Source organism: Polypterus senegalus, chromosome 1 (assembly GCF_016835505.1).
Source record: "Polypterus senegalus isolate Bchr_013 chromosome 1, ASM1683550v1, whole genome shotgun sequence".
Lineage (NCBI taxonomy): Eukaryota > Metazoa > Chordata > Cladistia > Polypteriformes > Polypteridae > Polypterus > Polypterus senegalus.
In genome coordinates, this window is record NC_053154.1 from 167,161,169 (window position 1) to 167,181,358 (window position 20,190).

General features: G+C 36.1%; 1 protein-coding gene across 2 annotated transcripts in view; it reads left to right on the plus strand.

The window, feature by feature from the left end:
* The window catches only part of ryk (receptor like tyrosine kinase), a 216,293-nt gene that overhangs the window by 115,583 nt on the left and 80,520 nt on the right, over positions 1-20,190 (plus strand). For both annotated transcript variants that reach the window (XM_039762357.1, XM_039762358.1), the window contains exon 4: positions 19,375-19,509. In XM_039762357.1, coding sequence (XP_039618291.1) covers positions 19,375-19,509 — 135 coding nt within the window. The remainder of the gene's footprint in view (positions 1-19,374; positions 19,510-20,190) is intronic.

Genomic DNA, 20,190 nt, shown 5'->3' on the forward strand with positions numbered 1-20,190 from the left:
TACAGAAAATTAGTAAGGTATATCATATATTAATTCTGAAACCTTAGATTTAAAAACAGGGACTTATAAAGTGGTAAAAATGCCCAAAGAATAAACAGAATGGACACTCCAGCATTTATTAATAAATATTTGTCTGACATAGGGGGAAGCATTCTTTATATGATATGATTCATCAATAAGGAGCTTCATCACAAAGTATTTACAGGAGTTGAGTGCAACCTGTGCATCTACTAAATTCAGTAAACTGAAAATTAGGGTTTTTGAATATGAAAGTGTTTGATGTTACACAGTTTAAATGAAAATATCAAGGACAAAATTATAGAACCTCATTTTGAGTATCTCTGTGCAGTGCAGTGCTACATCTGAAGAGCAAATGTCTTAATTTTCCCAAAGTAAATTTTGCATATCTGTGGTTTATGTCAATTAAAAGAATCCTTTATTTTGGGTCACTTTAACACTTTCCAAAGGAAACCATGAGGGTTTGCAAGAAGAGCTAAACCTGGATTTTTTATTAAGGCTTTGGGTAAAGACCCAGTGAAAGAGTTACATATGTTTGGCAGAGCTTAACTCTGGGGCAAATAAGAGAAACCTTTTTAGTTTATGTGTCTTAATATTCTAGATGAATGTAGACAGCACAGATCTAGTATCAGCCAAGCATAAACTGGATTGAGGCAAGGGAAGTTTACAGATAATAATGAGTGAACCAAATTCTTTCGAGTAGCAGCTGTATAAGCCAATCAGTACTTCTTAGCTGTTATTAACTGTGATATTTAAATTTGACAGAAGTTGGAAATTGAAGTAGAAAATTGTGAGGCCGAAGTGTTATTAGCTGAATACCTGAAATGTGTAATAAATGTAATATTTAAAGAAATGAGGTTTTACAAAAACAATTATTGGGTGAAAGTACTAATTTAGTAGTTAATTTTTTATTAGACCAGGACAGGTTTATGAGAGGAAGATCTGTTCAAACCAACCCTTTCAAGAAGCCTGTGACACAGTCCCATACTGAAGATTAATTTTGAAACTAAATACATTGACAGCCGAGGCAGCCTCAAAATTGGATCTCAAGTCAGTTAACCATGAGGAAATAAGGTAAAAATAATTAGTGAGTTTTCTATGTAGTGTGAGGTCATCAGTGGAGTCCCTCAACGATCTGTCCTTGGACCATTATTTTTCCCAATTTATGTTAATGGTGTAGATTCCGTCATAGTTAATTAACAGACCTGGGACAAACACTTGAAAAAATGCAGTTTAACATAAAGTGCAAAGTGCCAAACATGCGCTAACAGAACATCAATTATAAATACAAGATTAGGAATACTGTACTATAGAAAGGAACCTTTCAAAAAATGTAGGGTTTACATTGACACATTATACTCATGAAAAGCCTGAATCTGGTACATGATTAATTGCATCTCTTGCTGCTCAGATGTGAGCTTAGCCAAACCAGTTAGTGGAAGTTCTGATGTCTGTCATGACCGTTACGGAACACCTCTGTTGTTTGATGCATGTAGTGTTGCATTCATCTCTGTGCATCTTATATGTAATAACTAATCTGAATTTGTTTTTGTTAGATTTCTTTACTTTATTATTACATGCAGATGTTTGCTAGTTTTTGTGAGTTTTTTTATCACTATCAACATTTCCCTATGAAAGGAGAATTGCAACTGAAAACAGTTCCCTATCTAGCTGTTAATATTACTTAAAACGGGGTAAAATGATGAAATTATGTTAATAAGTAAGAACATGGAAAGGAACCAATTAATTGTATAATGGGAATATGAAAGGTGAGAATTGATTTTAATTCCAGTCTGAAGATACACAGAAGCAAAAGCAGCACTTCAGGTACAAATAAACCAATGCACCTCAGTCTGCTGAGTGTTACACTTCTAAGTAATCAGCACTAAGCAAACTACGTAACCCTGTATAACCCTGTCCCATACCGTAGATCCCGGAATATAAGCCGACTCGGTATATTAGCCGATCCCCTTCTCTATCTACTAAATTACTTGTATTTGCCGATGACCGGTATTTGAGCCGACCCCCTTCTCCAAGCAAAACTTTCTACATTTCCTTAAAAGTGCCTCTTCAGGTATATTTATCATGTTTGTCGGCAAGAATTTGAGACTGCCGGCATTTTTGATGGAAACCAGGAAGTGATTGCGGAGAAGTTTGGTAAAATGAAACCTTTGTGTTGAAACTATATACGCAAATACGGTACATTGGCGGGTGGATTTCTGGAGACTCGTTATAAACTTAAATACGCAATACAGTGGACCCTTGACTTATGAACTTAATTCGTTCGCGAAGGCTAATCCATAATGCGTTCTGAACCTCCCACTGCAACACTTACTTAACCTTTTCATAATAAAAAAGGGCTGTATAATGTGCGTAATTTACCCAAACACCAATAATTTTTCTAATGTACTAACCAAAAAGTTATAAAAAGTGCCTAGCCTACCAGAAGTAGGCTAGATTAAGCTAGGAGCATGGCGGCGCGCATGGTCACAGCGGCTCAGGGCTCTCCTTTTCAGTGCACTTTTTTGTTGTTTTTGTACTTTTTTTTTTTTTCCTTGTTTGTGCACGATCGGTTCGGTGAACATCCGCTACACCCTTCAAAACCGTACAGACATCGGTGTCCAGAGCCAGACATCTGTTTCGACTGTTTTTCATCACACGCACAACATCCCAGACAACATAGCGAGACCAGCGGGCTCTCCGTGGATTGTTGTCGGGTCTAGGAGACGACGCAGACGGAGGAGGGAAAGAAAGCAGAAGCAGGGCCGCAGATCCGCCGTTATGCTAAGGCTAAAAAAATAACCATACAAGCCCTATACAGAACTTTTTTTCTGCACTGAAGGAGCTGCTTTTTTCATTATAGATGTGTATAGTGACAATAAAAGGCATTCTATTCTATTCTAGAAACAACAATTTCATACTGTACTCACCATTTAATTTGACATCTTTGGGCTGCAGGAAGGCAGGAGGAGGAGAATGAAACGAAAGGTGGTTATTGTTTAGAAGGAGCCTCCTTATGCAAATCTTTTCTTTGTAAAATTGTTGAGATGGTGGATTTCACACGAACAGCACTCTCATATTTCCATACAATTTCCATCTTCGTTTTGATTGTGATCGCTTTCTTTACTTTCTCTTCCTTCCTTAGCAATTATGTGTCTTGCTTGCATGGTCTTAGTGAATTATATATATAGGTAAATCACTGCAATGACTGAAATTACATCCACAAACATATGTATCTGGGCTCCAACTGACGCTACTAACGCTCTCGGTTGTTTGTTTACAATCGCGCAAGCGGATACACATGACCACATTTGGGTCGTAACGGAAGATGTTGGTCGTAAATCAAAACAAAAATTTTTATTTTAAACTTCCCGATAATCTATACTAATAAAAGGCAAAGCCCTCACTCACTCACTCACTCATCACTAATTCTCCAACTTCCCGTGTAGGTAGAAGGCTGAAATTTGGCAGGCTCATTCCTTACAGCTTACTTACAAAAGTTGGGCAGGTTTCATTTCGAAATTCTACCTAATGGTCATAACTGGAAGGTATTTTTCTCCATTAACTGTAATGAAGTTGAGCTGGAATGACGTGGGGGGGCGGAGTTTCGTGTGACATCATCACGCCTCCCACGTAATCACGTGAACTGACTGTCAACGCAGTGCGTAGAAAACCAGGAAGACCTTCAAAAAGCGCTTAAGAAAACATGCATTATATAATTGAGAAGGCAGCGAAACAATAAGAAGCCAGCGAGTGACATATACTACCATATTCATGAGTGATGCTACCTCGGAAAGAAAGCAAGGTGTAAACCTAAACTTTAAATTAAGTTCATAGACAGGCTACCGCTGGCGTTTCACATGCCCACAGGTAATGCGGGATACAAGTTTAATGAGAGGGCGAGGATATAAACGAGAGTTTTGATCACTTTGTAACTAAGTTAAAATTGTAGGTGAAGGGGTGTGCTTATGCAAATTCCGAGACTGTGTTTGTGGGGATTGACAGTTAAGGCGGGTGGGGAGTCACGTCATCATATCCCTCCCATTCATCTAATTTCGCTCTGAGCTGAGCTCCGCGGCTAACGCCGTCTTCCGAAGCAACTTCGTCAGACTGCCACCAAATACTCACAGAAAAATCCACAAGTTAATACACACGCTGTCTCTAGATTTTCTACACACTGAATCCTCCAGGCACTACTTACAAAAGGTCACATTGACAATCGTGTTACGTTATTTTTAAAAACTTTCCTTTTCTTAGCACAAGCACAGCTGAGAAGCTTCGATGCATGTGCTCCATAACGCGTTAAAAATAATGCATTTAATCACACTTTGCATTACAAGCAGATTACATTGATCAGCGCATCCCGATTCATTTTACCCTCGCACCACCTTAGTTTGAGAAGAAGTATGAAAATATATGAGGTTAACACAGAAAAACAGATCACCAATTCAAGCTTTATAAATAATCGATTCGCCATCAATAATTGTTTTGGTAAAGCCATCCTCCTTCCATTTTATAATTTTTCCGCCACTAGCCATGATTAAATGAACGGTAAAAAAGTAAGAGCAAAGCGAGGGTGACTTATTTAGGCAGGCATATATATGACAGCAACACTCATGACAATGTCAATCATGGTACATTATTATTAAAATGTTTCCTTTTCTTTTTCATTACTTCTTTAACACACTACTTCTCCGCTGCGAGGTGCGGGTATTTTGATATATATATATATATATATATATATATATATATATATATATATATATCATATAATATATTAATGACCTCCAAAGATCGCTGAGACTTTTGATATCATGAGCGATTCTGCAAAACTGTGGTCTCCTGCCCAACAAAAGTCGAGCAGCCAGCGCGTGCATAGCTGTGCCGGCCTTTGAGGCGCTGACTGCGCTTCTGCCTTAAGTCAAAGTGAGCACTTTTAATTTTTTTCATCCTCCCCCTGCGCTATAGCCCAGACAAGTGCAAACACGGGACCCCTTTTCTACACCACGGCAAAATAATATTAAGGCGATTCACACTTTCTTTTGCACGATATCGATTATGAGGTCCTCACCCGGATTATGAAGACACGCACAGTGGAGGACTGACAGTGCCATCACAGCCGATTAATGGCAGGGATGTCTCACCAGTCTACACAAGACCCACGCGACTGTCCCCAAAAGCCGATCATAGCGTCAGCGAACACATCTCTCTATACTATATAAAAGAAAAGGCAACTTTCCTTTCTTTACACCTTTTTTCCTTTGATCCCAAACCAAAGCCTTTCTCGCTTAACACTGCAGAGGACACAAAACTAATTTTCTTTAAATGCCGGTAAGGCACATTACCAGAGGCACAAATTTGAACGTTCACATAGAAAATGTAATTTCTATACCACAGCCGTCATGTAGCGCCTTTCAAAAGGGATCTACTACCGAGAGATAATCCATATACATTTTAGCTGCTGTTAGTTACTTACCTGTTGTGTTACACAGTCTTTAAAATGTAGTTTACCCGCAACCACTCCAGTAGTGCTCAATGTACCTGTACTTCTTAAAACGTTAATGTTTTACTGTTTAATAACTTATAGACTATATTTTATTATTTTTCACTTGCACTCAGTGACCAAAGCTATACACACACATATATAAAAGCTATACACACAAGTATATGTATGTGTATATATGTATGTATGTGTATATATATATATATATATATATATATATATATATATATATATATATATACTAGCAGAATACCAGCCAGCGAGAAGTAGTGTGTTAAAGAAGTTATGAAAAGAAAAGCAAACATTTTAAAAATAACGTAAGATGATTGTTAATGTAATTGTTTTGTCATTGATATGAGTGTTGTTGTCATATCTATCTATTTATATTATATATATATATATATATATAGCAAAAACCTGCGATTGGCAGGAGAAGTAAAAAGAAAAGGAAACATTTTAATAATAACGTAACATGATTGACAATGTAATTGTTTTGTCATTGTCATGAGTGTTGCTGGCATATATATATATATATATTAATATATATATACACACACAGACGCATATATAAACATATATATACATATAAACATATATATATATATATATATATATATACAAATCTACATATATATATCTACATATATATATATTAGGTGGGACTCGATTAAAAAATTAATCCAATTAATTAGAGGCTGTGTAAGAATTAATCTTGATTAATCGTATGTAATCGCACACGTAAATTTGCCCCAAATCGCAAATTTTTTTTAATTTAAAACGGTTTTAGTGGGCTACAGAATCAAATAATAGACATGGACATGAATATTGTAAACTGAAGCTGTTTTAATTTCTGAAAAAAGCTTTTAAACTGCATTTGAATTCAAAACAGAAACAAAAATATCATCCCTGGTTAAAATTGGGCAGACTTAAAAATAAAGTGGTAGTTTAAGTACTTTAAGTACATTTTTTTCAGAATAGTATTGTCTTTAAATAATAATAACCAAAATTTCAACATAAAGTGCAGTTTTCTTCTTAAAAAATAAGTCAGAAACATAAAAGGTAATTTGACCAGCTTACTCTTTAAACTCTGAGTAACATTAGCCAAAATTATTTTGTACATTAGGCTAAAACAGTGTGATCATTGAACATTTTGTAATTAGATGTATTTAGAATTACTAACGGTCACGGAAGTCCAATGATCCCCAGTAAGAGCCACAAAGTCCGCTTTCTGTAATGCATCTAATTTTGCTTGCTTTTCAGTGTGCACAAAACCATGCTTTTATCAAGGCTTCGCGGGAAGTCGAAATGATCAGTCGTAGGAACGCTTTATTCCGACTGTAACATTTTGTAGCTGTGATGTGTGCATCAGTGTAATGGATGTACCAGGAAATCATGCATTGACAAAAGTTCCCGTTTGCTTGGAATTGAAAGTGTGATTAAATGCGTTATTTTTAGCGTGTTATGGAGTACATGCATCGAAGCTTCTCAGCTGTGCTTGTGCTAAGAAAGGGAAAATTTTAAAAATAACGTAACATGATTCTGCGTTAACCTAATATTTTTTCATACGTCCCAAACCAAGGAGATGCGAAGGTAAAATGAATCAGGTAGCGCGTGTACATAGTCAGTACACCCCCTCTCGGGAATTGAACCTCGAATGTCGGCGTTAGAGGCGAAGACTCTACAATTGCGCCACAGCGTGTGGCTTGTCTATGCTAAAGTATGTATTGTAGATCGGGGTATATATATACACTAGCAAAATACCAGCCATGGAGAAGTAGTGTGTTAAAGAAGCAATGAAAAGAAAAGGAAACATTTTGAAAATAACGTAACCTGATTGTCAATGTAATTGTTTTGTCACTGTTGTGAGTGATGAGTGTTGTTATCATATATATATATATATATACACATATACACACAACATAAATATATATACATATATATATATACATACATACACACACACATATATAAACATATATATACATATACATACATATCTACATATATACACACACAGCTACTGTATTTCGTATCAGTGCAATACGCTGTTTGTTAAAACGGTTGACTCCCGCTCTTACGTGCAATAACAAATCAAATCATTCAGTTGTCTTTGCTCATATGTCATTTTAGAGCTGGGCGCCTGGCATCTTTTTGGCCACAAGTTCGTTTCTGTTTGGTGTGAGGTTCTGTGTTGTGGAGATTCTCAGGATGGATTGCAGGTGCTCATCAGTGAGGCGACTCCTGTGTGCTGTTTTGTTAGTCTTTATCACTGAGAAGAGCTTCTCACACAGATATGTGCTACCAAACATGCACAAGGTTCGAGCCGCATGTAGACGGACTTTTTTTGTTCTTCAAAGTCACCAAAGCGCCGTGCAAACTCAGTGCGCAATAACTCTACTAAGCGGTAAGTGTTCGGCAAGGCAGCTGAAGCGCTGGATTATGGGATCTGTAGTTTATTGTGTTACCAGCGCTTCATATACCCGGCTTTAATAACAATAATACAGTATATAAAATGATCTCGGGCGGATATAATTACACCGGGCGGCTGTGGCCCGCTGCCCTTGAGTTTGACACATATGGACTAAATAGAACTTGAAAAGATATATTTTTTCAAATGTGATCGCGCAATTCAGATAGAGTTGACGCGCACTACAGCCTGCATACCTCAATGAGTCATCCTCCCCTCGCTCTTACTTTTTTACCGTTCATCTAATGAATACACTGAGTATGGCTTTACCAAAACAATCATTGATGGCGAATAAAGTATCCATTATTCGAGTATGTAGAGCGGGATATATATATATACATATATATATACCCGCGTATCGCAGCGGAGAAGTAGTGTGTTAAAAAAGGAAAAAAAAGAAAAGGGAACATTTTAAAAATAATGTAACATGACTGTCAATATACAGTATTTGTTTTGTGAGTGTTACTGAGTGTTGCTGTTATCAAGGATTTGATTATCATTATTTCTTTCAATCAGGTTCGTATTTGTAGGATGTGTTGTGTTCAAGTTACATTCCGTGTTTGTCAATCGTTGTAAAGATGACAGGTTTCATTCATCGATTCGTTTCTTACTGCATCAATAAACAGCTCGTCTTCTTCTTTATCTGAGACCTGACACACTGCATGCACGGGTTTTTTTACACTGTCTTCCTTTAGCGGGACATTGAGTTTTTCCACCGTGTGCTTTGTTTCCACAGTAGCTGCATTTATGAATATGCTTATCAGACGCTTCATATTTTTTGCTGCCTTTTCAATTGTGTAATTCGGTTTTTGTTCAGCGCTCTTTGGAACTGTTGCTTTTTATCTGTGCACTGCATCAGTTCACGTGAGCCACTCGGTGTTCTTGCATCGAAGGTTCCCAGCTGTGCTGGTGCCATCTCGTGCTATGTCCATGGCTTTATTTAATGTTACCTTAGTCCTGGCACTTAAAACTTTCTCTCGCAGTTTCGCTGAGTTTGTGTCAAACACCACCCTGACCATCTCATCTTCCTCTCCATAAGCACAGTCCTTCAGCCGTGAATATTTATCCGTGGCAGTTTGCTATTGGATTGCCACTGACGGACGGCCTTATATGGGCAGGCACTAAATTACAAACGCCAGCGGCAGCCTGTCTATGAACTTAATTTAAAGTGTAGGTTTATATCGTGCTTTGTTTCCGAAGTAGCAGAACTCATGAATATGGTTGTATATGTGACTCGCTCGCTTCTTATTGTTTCGCTGCCTTCTCAATTATATAATGCATGTTTTCTTGAGCGCTTTTTTGAGGTCTTCCTGGTTTTCTATGTACTGCGTGATTACGTGGGAGGCGTGATGATGTCACACGAAACTCCGCCCCCACGGCGTTGAAGCTCATCTCCATTACAGTAAATGGAGAAAACTGCTTCCAGTTATGACCATTACGCGTAGAATTTCGATATAAAACCTGCCCAACTTTTGTAAGGAAGCTGTAAGATATAAAACCTGCCCAACTTTTGTAAGGAAGCTGTAAGGAGTGAGTGAACCTGCCAAATTTCAGCCTTCCACCCACAGTGGGAAGTTGGAGTGAATTGAGTGAGTGAGTGAGTGAGTGAGTGAGTGAGTGAGTGAGTGAGTGAGTGAGTGAGTGAGTGAGTGAGTGATTGATTGATTGATTGATTGATTGATCTTTTATATTAGTATAGATTTATATATATACCCGTGTACCGCAGTGGAGAAGTAGAAGTTATGAAAAAGAAAAGGGAACATTTTAAAAATAACGTAACATGATTGTCAATATACAGTAATTGTTTTGTGAGTGTTATTGAATGTTGCTGTCATCAAGGATTTGATTATCATTATTTCTTTCAATCAGGCTCGTATTTGTAGGATGTGTTCAAGTTACATTCCGTGTTTGTCAATCGTTGTAAAGATAAGAGGTTTCATTCATCGATTAGTTCCTTACTGCATCAATAAACAGCTCGTCTTCCTTTTTATCTGTGATGTGACAAACTGCATGCACGGGTTTTTTTTTTTTTTTTACACTGTCTTCCTTTAGCAGGATATTCAATTTTTCCACCGTGTGCTTTGTTTCCGCAGTAGCTGCACTTATGAATATGATTGTATGTATAAGACGCTTCATATTTTTTTGCTGCCTTCTCAATTGTGTAATCGGTTTTTGCTCAGCACTCTTTGGAACTGTTGCTTTTGTCTGCGCATTGCGTCAGTTCACGTGAGCCGCTTGGTGTTCTTGCATCGAAGGTTCCCAGCTGTGCTGGTGCCATCTCGTGTAATGTCAGCTAAGACCCAGCACTTAAAAGTTTCTCTCGCAGTTTCAATGAGTTTGTGCCAAACACCACCCTGACCATCTCATCTTCCTCTGCATAAGCACAGTCCTTCACCCATGAACATTTACCGGTAGTGTTTGTACTGATGGACGGCCTTATATGGGCAGGCACTAAATTACAAACGCTAGTGGCAGCCTGTCTATGAACTTAATTTAATATAAACTTACGGTTCACGCCGTGCTTTGTTTCCGCATATGCATCATTTGCTTCATAATGTTTTTCTGCCTTCTCAATTGTGAAATGGCGTTTTGTGCTTGGAGTTCTTCCTTGTTCTCTACGTACTTACGTAGGAGGCGTGATGATGTCACACGAAACTCCGTCCCCCACGGCCATCTCCAACTCAAGACTCCATTACATTATATGGGGAAAAATAGCTTCCAGTTATGACCCTTATGCGTAGAATTTCGAAATGAAACCTGCCCAACTTTTGTAAGTAAGCTGTAAGGAATAAACCTGCCAAATTTCAGCCTTTTACCTACACGGCAAGTTGGAGAATTAATGATGAGTGAGTGAGTGAGTGAGTGAGTGAGTGAGTGAGGGCTTTGCCCTTTATTAGTATAGATATATATATGTGTATATGTAGATATTTATATAGATATGTAGATATGAAGATATGTATGTGTATATATATATATATACATATGTATATGTATGTGTGTGTGTGTGTGTGTGTGTGTGTGTGTGTATATATATATGACAGCAGCAATCCAAGCTGTGAGAAAACAGTAAAAAGGAGGCGTGTCAGACGTCGTGGTACATTTTCTGATGCAGCTAGATCTAAAATAACTTTGTGACGCTGCCGCCAAATACACAAAACAATTACTTTGACAATCATGTTACATTATTTTTAAAATGTTTCCTTTTCTTTTTCATAACTTCTTTAACACACTACTTCTCCGCTGCCAAGCGGGTATATATATATATATATAGATATATAGATATATATATATATATATATATATATATATATATATATATATATATATATAGATATATAGATATATAGATATATATATAGATAGATAGATATGAAAACAACACTCATATCAATGACAAAACAATTACATTAACAATCATGTTACGTTATTTTTAAAATTTTTCCTTTTCTTTTTCGTACCTTCTTTAACACACTACTTCTCCGCTGCGAAGCGCGGGTATTCTGCTAGTCTATACTAATAAAAGACAAAGCCCTCACTCACTCACTCATCACTAATTCTCCAACTTCCCGTGTAGGTAGAAGGCTGAAATTTGGCAGGCTCATTCTTACAGCTTACTTACAAAAGTTGGGCAGGTTTCATTTCGAAATTCTACACGTAATGGTCATAACTGGAACCTATTTTTTCGTCCATATACTATAATAGACGTCTGCTCGATGGCCGTGGGAGGCGTAACTCTCGTAATTTAGTGCCTGCCCATATAAGGCTGTCTGTCAGCGGCAATCCAATAGAAACACTGCCGCTAAATATTCACGGGTGAAGGACTGTGCTTTTGCAGACGAAGATGAGATGGTCAGGGTGGTGTTTGGCACAAACTCAGCGAAACTGTGAGAGAAATTTTTAAATGCCGGGTCTTAGCTAACATTAAATACAGCCATGGACATCGCACGAGATGGCACCAGCACAGCTGGGAACCTTCGATGCATGTACACTGAGGGGCTTATGTGAACTGACGCAGTGCACAGACAAAAAGCAACAGTTCCAAAGAGTGCTGAACAAAAACCGAATTACACAACTGCGGAAACAAAGCACGGTGTGAACCGTAAGTTTAAATTAAGTTTATAGACACACTCCCGCTGCCGTTTGTCATGCCTACGACGAGTATGGTATTCGCGAGATACAAGTTTAATGAGAAGACACGAGGTATAAACAAGACTTTGGATCACTTTGTTGCGGAGTTAAAATTGCTGTAGCAAGAAACTTTTAAGTGCCGGGTCTTAGTTAACATTAAATAAAGTGGTGGACATCGCGAGATCACATGAGCACAGCTGAGAAGCTTCGATGCATGTACTCCATAACGCGTTAAAAAAAATAACGCATTTAATCGCACTTTGCATTCCAAGCCAAGGCGAACTTTTGTCAATGCATGATTTCCTGGTACATCGATTACATTGATGCACACATCAGAGCTACAATAATGTAAAAGTCGGAAGAAAGCGCGTTGCTAGCACTAATTGGAGGCAAATTTCATTTCAAAAGACTACCTGACGAAAGCCTTGAGTTTGCAAACCACTGAGGCACTTCAACCTTACAGTTCCATCTAAATGCAAAACATGTTACAGCGAGCACAGAAACTGTGTATGCTGTTAGCACTAGCAGTACGGGTTCGAGTACCAACAAAAGGTGTCGGCAGCCCACACCTCATGAAATGACTGGCTTCAGGACCAAAATTAGTAAGTCAACATACGTCAAACTTACAAATTCTCTCGCAAAATACATTGCTTTGAACTGTAGGCCACTAACAGTGGTGGAAAATAGGGGGTTAGAAAATGTGCTACAGTTAGCATATTTCAAGTAAAATTCAACAGCTTTATGACATTGAAAAGCAAGCAAAATTAGATGCATTACAGAAAGCGGACTTTGTGGCTCTTACTGGGGATCATTGGACTTCTGTGACCGTTAGTAATTCTAATTACATCTAATTACAAAATGTTCAATGATCACACTGTTTTAGCCTAATGTACAAAATAATTTTGGCCGAGGTTACTCACAGTTTAAAGGTGAGGCTGGTCAAATTACCTTTTATGTTTCTGCCTTATTTTTTTAAGAAGAAAAACTGCACTTTAATGTTGAAATTTTTGTTATTATTATTTAAAGACAATTACATTCTGAAAATGTTCTTAAAGTATTTAAAATACCACTTTTTCTTTTTAAGTCTGCCCAATTTTAGCCAGGGATCATATTTTTGTTTCTGCTTTGAAATAAAATGCAGTTTAAATGCTTTTTTTTCAGAAATTAAAACAGCTTCAGTTTACAATATTCCTGTCTATGTCTATTATTTGATTCTATCGCCCACTAAAACCCTTTTAAATTAAAAAACATTTGCGATTTGGGGCAAATTTTCATGTGTGCTTACATTCGATTAATGAAGATTAATTACACAACCTCTAATTAATTAGATAAATTTTTTTAATCGAGTCCCACCCCTAAAATATATATTATATATATATGTAGATATGTGTATATATATATGTAGCTATGTGTGTATATATATATATATATATATATATATATGTGTATGTGTTTATATGTGTATATATATATATATATATATGTGTTGTTTATATATATATATGTGTATATATATATATGTGTTTATATATATATATATATGTGTTTATATATATATATATATATATATATATATATATATATATATATATATATATATATACACTAGCAGAATACCAAGCTTCGAGGAGAAGTAGTGTGTTAAAGAAGTTATGAAAAGAAAAGGGAACATTTTAAAAATAACGTAACATGATTGTCAATATACAGTAATTTTTTTGTGAGTGTTATTGAGTGTTGCTGTCATCAAGGATTTGATTATCATTATTTCTTTCAGTCAGGGTCGTATTTGTACGATGTGTTGTGTTCAAGTTACATTCCGTGTTTGTCAATCGTTGTAAAGATAAGAGGTTTCATTCATCGATTCGTTTCTTACTGCATCAATAAACAGCTCGTCTTCCTCTTTATCTGAGATGTGACACACTGCATGCACATATATATATATATATATATATATATATATATATATATATATATATATATATATATATATATATATATATATATATATATATATATACACTGTATATATATATATATATATATATATATATATACTGTATTTATATATATATATATATATATATACATACAGTACAGGCCAAAAGTTTGGACACACCTCCTCATTCAATGTGTTTTCTTTATTTTCATGATCATTTACAGCATTCCATCACTCTCCTTCTTGGTCAAGAAGCCCTTACACAGCCTGGAGGTGTGATTGGGGTCATTTTCCTGTTGAAAAATAAATGATCGTCCAACTAACCTGACTTCTGCACAACACAACTGCTGGTCCCTACCCCGATGATAAAGCGAGAAATTACACTAAATAACCCTGTTGAAGCTCAACCAGATGAATGCCAAGACTGTGCAAAGTAGTAATCAGAGAAAAGGGTGGCTATTTTGAAGAAACTAGAACATAAAACATATTTTCAGTTATTTCACCTTTTTTTGTTAAGGTAATAACTCCACATGTGTTCATTCATAGTTTTGATGCCTTCAGTGAGAATCTACCAATGTAAATGGTCATGAAAATAAAGAAAACACATTGAATGAGGAGATGTGTCCAAACTTTTGGCCTGTACTGTATATATATTTTTAAATTATATATAATATAAAATATATATATAATATATATATATATATATATATATATATATATATATATATATATATATATATATATATATAAAATATATATACAGTGGGATGCAAAAGGTTGGGCAACCTTGTTAATTGTCATTGTTTTCCTTTATAAATCGTTGTTTGTTAAGATAAAAAATGTCAGTTAAATATATAAAATTGGAGACACACACAGTGATATTTGAGAAGTGAAATGAAGTTTATTGGATTTACAGAAAGTGTGCAATAATTGTTCAAACAAAATCAGGCAGGTGCATAAATTTGGGCACCGTTGTCATTTTATTGATTCCAAAACTTTTAGAACTAATTATTGGAACTCAAATTGGCTTGTTAAGCTCAGTGACCCTTGACCTACATACACAGGTGAATCCTATAATGAGAAAGAGTGTTTAAGGGGGTCAATTGTAAGTTTCCATCCTCCTTTAATTTTCTCTGAAGAGTAGCAACATGGAGGTCACAAAACAACTCTCAAATGACCTGAAGATGAAGATTGTTCACCATCATGGATTAGGGCAGCGTTTTCCAAACTGGGAGGCGCGCCTCCCTAAGGAGGCGTGGACTAGTCTAAGGGGAGGCGTGAATATTAGCCAGGATTGACAAAAAAGTGCACGTGCAGCTAATACAATACGTAACATATAGGTACATATTAACTACTATGCTGCTGATGCTACCCTTACCCCGTAGCAAACAGTACGGTTCAGAAATATATCAGCACCGTAGGCCGTAGGGCTTGTATTGTCTATGCGCATATGCGAAAAGATTTGGCGGCTGCGTATTACTGCGTAAATATTCAGACGCGTTGACGGACTTCTCACTTTCTTACCTACGATATCCACTCATTGCAAGGATAAACCACCAGCGGTATGACACGTAACTTGGCCGACCAGTAACTCTCCAAAAATCGAGACAATATCGACTTCAGTTTAGCTCAGCCGTGTTAGATTGTGTTTCTTATTTTATTTTGACGTACCTAATTACTCACTTATCACAATAGTAAGTAATTTAATTAAGTTAAATTTTTTTAAGAACAATAAATTAATTATCCTAATATTTTTAGAGAAATGGATAAGTTCTTGACTGGTTATAAGAGAAAATCCTCTAATAATGAAGAATCTGATGTTGTTATAAGTAGTAGGAATCAGGAAGGAAGAACTCCCAAGACAAGAAAATACGATTCGTCTTATTTATCGTTCGGATTTACAAGTGTTATTACTGATAATGTGGAAAAACCCAATGTGTTTGTTTTGTTCAAAAGTTTTGGCTGCTGATAGTATGAGACCGGAAAATTAAAACGCCACATTTAAACTATGCATTCTCAATAGATTGGCAAGTCCCAAGAATTTTTTCAAATAAAATTGGATGAGTTCACTAAACAAAAGCAAACGTTCAAAAAAATAGTTCATATTCCATCAAATGCGTTACTAGCATCGTACTTAGTATCTTACAGAATTGCAAAGTGTAAAAAACCACACACATTAGGAGAAACATTAGTTTTGCCAGCAGCTATTGATATGGTCAAAACATTGTTTGGCGAATCATATGCAAAACGGTTGCGACAAATACCGCTTGCTGATAACACTGTTGGCAGAAGAATCGATGATATATCTGACGATCTTTGCGATCAATTAGTTTCTCAGATGCGCACTTCAAAATTCTCCTTACAAGTAGATGAAGCAACCGATGTAGCTAAAGACGCACATTTAATTGCATATGTTAGATATATTGAAGAGAATAATATAATTGAAGATATATTATTTTGCAAACCCATTCCTGGAAACGCCACATCCAGTGAAATTTTTAATATAATCCACAATTTTTTTGATGAGAATGGCATATTGTGGAATAATTGCATTGGGCTTTGTGCAGGCGGTGCACAGTCAATGTCAGGACACAAAACTGGCCTTCAAGCACTAATTAAAAGGAACACACCCGATGTTCTCTGGACGCACTGCATGCTCCACAGAGCAGCTCTCGTATCAAAAAATATGAGTGAGGAACTTAACTACGTTTTTACAAAAGTAAGGAAAGTTCTAAACTACATAAAAAACAGTCCATTAAAATTTAGGTTTTTTGGAAAGCTGTGTGAAGATATGGAAGCTGCTTACACCTCACTTTTGTATTATTGTGAAGTGCGCTGGCTATCTCGTGCAAAAGTGATTCAGAGGGTACTTGAACTCAAAGAAGAAATTGCAATTTTTCTCAAAGAAAATCATAATGAGGATGCAAATATGTTAAGGGATGATAATTTTATTATTAAACTTACCTATTTGGTGGAAATTTTTGGAAAATTGAGTGTTTTGAATAAACCGATGCAAGGGCCACAAATGCATTTATTGATTCAAAAAGATAAAGTGAAAGCATTCATTAAAAAAATGGAGATATGGAAGACAAATTTGGAAAAAAATAGGTTTGATATGTTTCCACTTTTAAATTTATGCGCCCAAGTTAATATAGAAGCAAACAAAAATCTATTTGTTGAACACTTGGATGGTTTGTTAATTCATTTTTCGAATTATTTTTATGATCTTGATTTTACAAAATATGCGTGGACACAGAATCCATTTATCGACGAAGAAGATGACGAATCTTGTGATACTTCTTTATAACAAAAATTTCAGAATGTATCTCTGATTCAATTTTGGCTAGATATTAAGAGTGAATATAATATTTTGTCAAATAAAGCTTTAAAAGTATTGCTGCCGTTTGCAACATCTTATTTATGCGAAACAGGATTTTCTGCATTAGCTGCAATAAAATCGAAATATCGTGCTCGTTTGGTTGTAGAAAAGGAGCTTCGTGTAGCTATCTCATCAATGACACCGAGATTTGATAAACTTTGCGCTAATAGGCAAGCACATCCATCTCATTAAGTGACAATAATAAAATATTGTTATTCGTTTTTTCTTGTGTATAAGAGTTTATCTTAATAAATTTTTTAGTACAAAAAATTTTTGTGTTTGTAGTATTTTATAAAATGGAAGAGAGGCGCCATATGATCAAATATTTTTAAGGGAGCCGTGATAAAATACAGTTTGGAAACCATTGATTTAGGGGAAGGATACAGAAAGCTGTCCCAGAGATTTAAGCTGTCTGTTTCCACAGTTAGGAACATATTGAGGAAATGGAAGACCACAGGCTCAGTTCAAGTTAAGGCTCGAAGTGGCAGACCAAGAAAGATTTCGGATTGACAGAAGCGACACAGAGTCAACCCACAGACCAGCACCAAAGACCTACAACATCATCTTGCAGCAGATGGAGTCACTGTGCATCGTTCAACCATTCGGCGCACTTTACACAAGGAGATGCTGTATGCAAGAGTGATGCAGAGGAAGCCTTTTCTCCGCCCACAGCACAAACAGAGCCGCTTGAGGTATGCTCAAGCACATTTGGACAAGCCAGCTTCATTTTGGAATAAGGTGCTGTGGACTGATGAAACTAAAATTGAGTTATTTGGGCATAACAAGGGGCGTTATGCATGGAGGAAAAAGAACACAGCATTCCAAGAAAAACACCTGTTGCCTCCAGTAAAATATGGTGGTGGTTCCATCATGCTGTGGGGCTGTGTGGCCAGTGCAGGGACTGGAAATCTTGTCAAAGTTGAGGGACGCATGGATTCCACTCAGTATCAGCAGATTCTGGAGACCAATGTACAGGAATCGGTGACAAAGCTGAAGCTGCGCCGGGGCTGGATCTTTCAACAAGACAATGACCTGAAACACTGCTCAAAATCCACTAAGGCATTCATGCAGAGGAACAAGTACAACGTTCTGGAATGGCCATCTTAGTCCCCAGACCTGAATATAATTGAAAATCTGTGGTGTGAGTTTAAGAGAGCTGTCCATGCTCGGAAGCCATCAAACCTGAATGAACTAGAGATGTTTTGTAAAGAGGAATGGTCCAAAATACCTTCAACCACAATCCAGACTCTCATTGAAACCTACAGGAAGCGTTTAGAGGCTGTAATTTCTGCAAAAGGCGGATCTACTAAATATTGATTTCATTTCTTTTTTGTGGTGCCCAAATTTATGTACCTGCCTGATTTTGTTTGAACAATTATTGCACACTTTCTGTAAATCCAATAAACTTAATTTCACTTCTCAAATATCACTGTGTGTGTCTCCTATATGATATATTCAACTGACATTTTTTATCATAACAACCAACGATTTATACAGGAAAATAATGACTATTAACAAGGTTGCCCAAACTTTTGCATCCCACTGTACATATTAGAATCTTCTAGTTCTAAAATATGGTGTTTTGTTTATGTATATTAAACTCTTTCCTGAGGAACACCATTTGTGTCTTCTTAAGTGGGACTTTAGATGATATACATAATTGTTTATAATCAATTTATGTATTTAGTATTTTCACATTTTTTTTTAATACAGTAGTTATTTTTTATTGTGTCTCTCTCCTAGGCTATGTTTAAACTGTCTTTTACTCCTTATTTCTTAGCTACAGTTTTAAAATATATTTTATGTTTGTCTTCGCTTCTATTTTCCAGTTTTCATTTTGTAATTTTGTTTTTGTATCCCCTTTTTTATATTTACTGAAACAAGTACTGTAAAATATGTCATTAAATAATTAAACTGATTAACTTCTGTGTTATATTTTGCAGTTTTTCGGGTGGATCTTTTCTGCTCAGGAAAGGTGGATGCAGAGGTGACTCTCATAGTGCAGCTTAATTTAACAATTGCCAACTCCAAAAACATTACAGTCCTCAATTTTAAGAGGAGGAAAATGTGCAACAAAAGTAAGCCATCAACTTTAGTTTTATTAATTTTTCCAGTTTCACTTATCCTGATATGTTGGTCTTGGTATGTTTATCACAAATTGTATTTATTATATGTACTGTATATATTTAATAGCATTTCTGCAAAACTCACTTACAATGACAACATCTTACTTTAATGATAAATCAACTCTTTTCCAGTAACTGTCCCTTTGACCCAAGTGTATTATTTATTTTAATTAAAACTAAGGCATTATGCACTTCTATAACAAATACTTAATGCATATTACAGAGATAACACATCACCAAAATAATACTTGTCTGTGTTTTTCTGTTGATGTACTTATGTTTACTCAAGTTGAAGCTGATGTGTACATAGCACAGTGGATTCTTACTTGCATGTCTTCCATAGACTAGTGAGAAAATATTAAACATAAGGTATTCTCACACAGTTGGCAGTATAAGTGGTTATAGAGTAATCTTTTGACTTGAAGATGAAACCTGTCACTATTGGTGCAATTTTGCTAATGGTCTTCTATATTTGCCAGAACAGAGGAGGGATAAAGGTGAGTGTTCAGGATGGCTGAGGTTCAGTAATTCTTTTTACCTTAATAATGGTGTATGGTGTATTTCCTTGTCAGAAATTAACTGTTTACCAGTAATATTCTGAACTGAGTCAATTGTGATTCTAGGCTTAGCAGG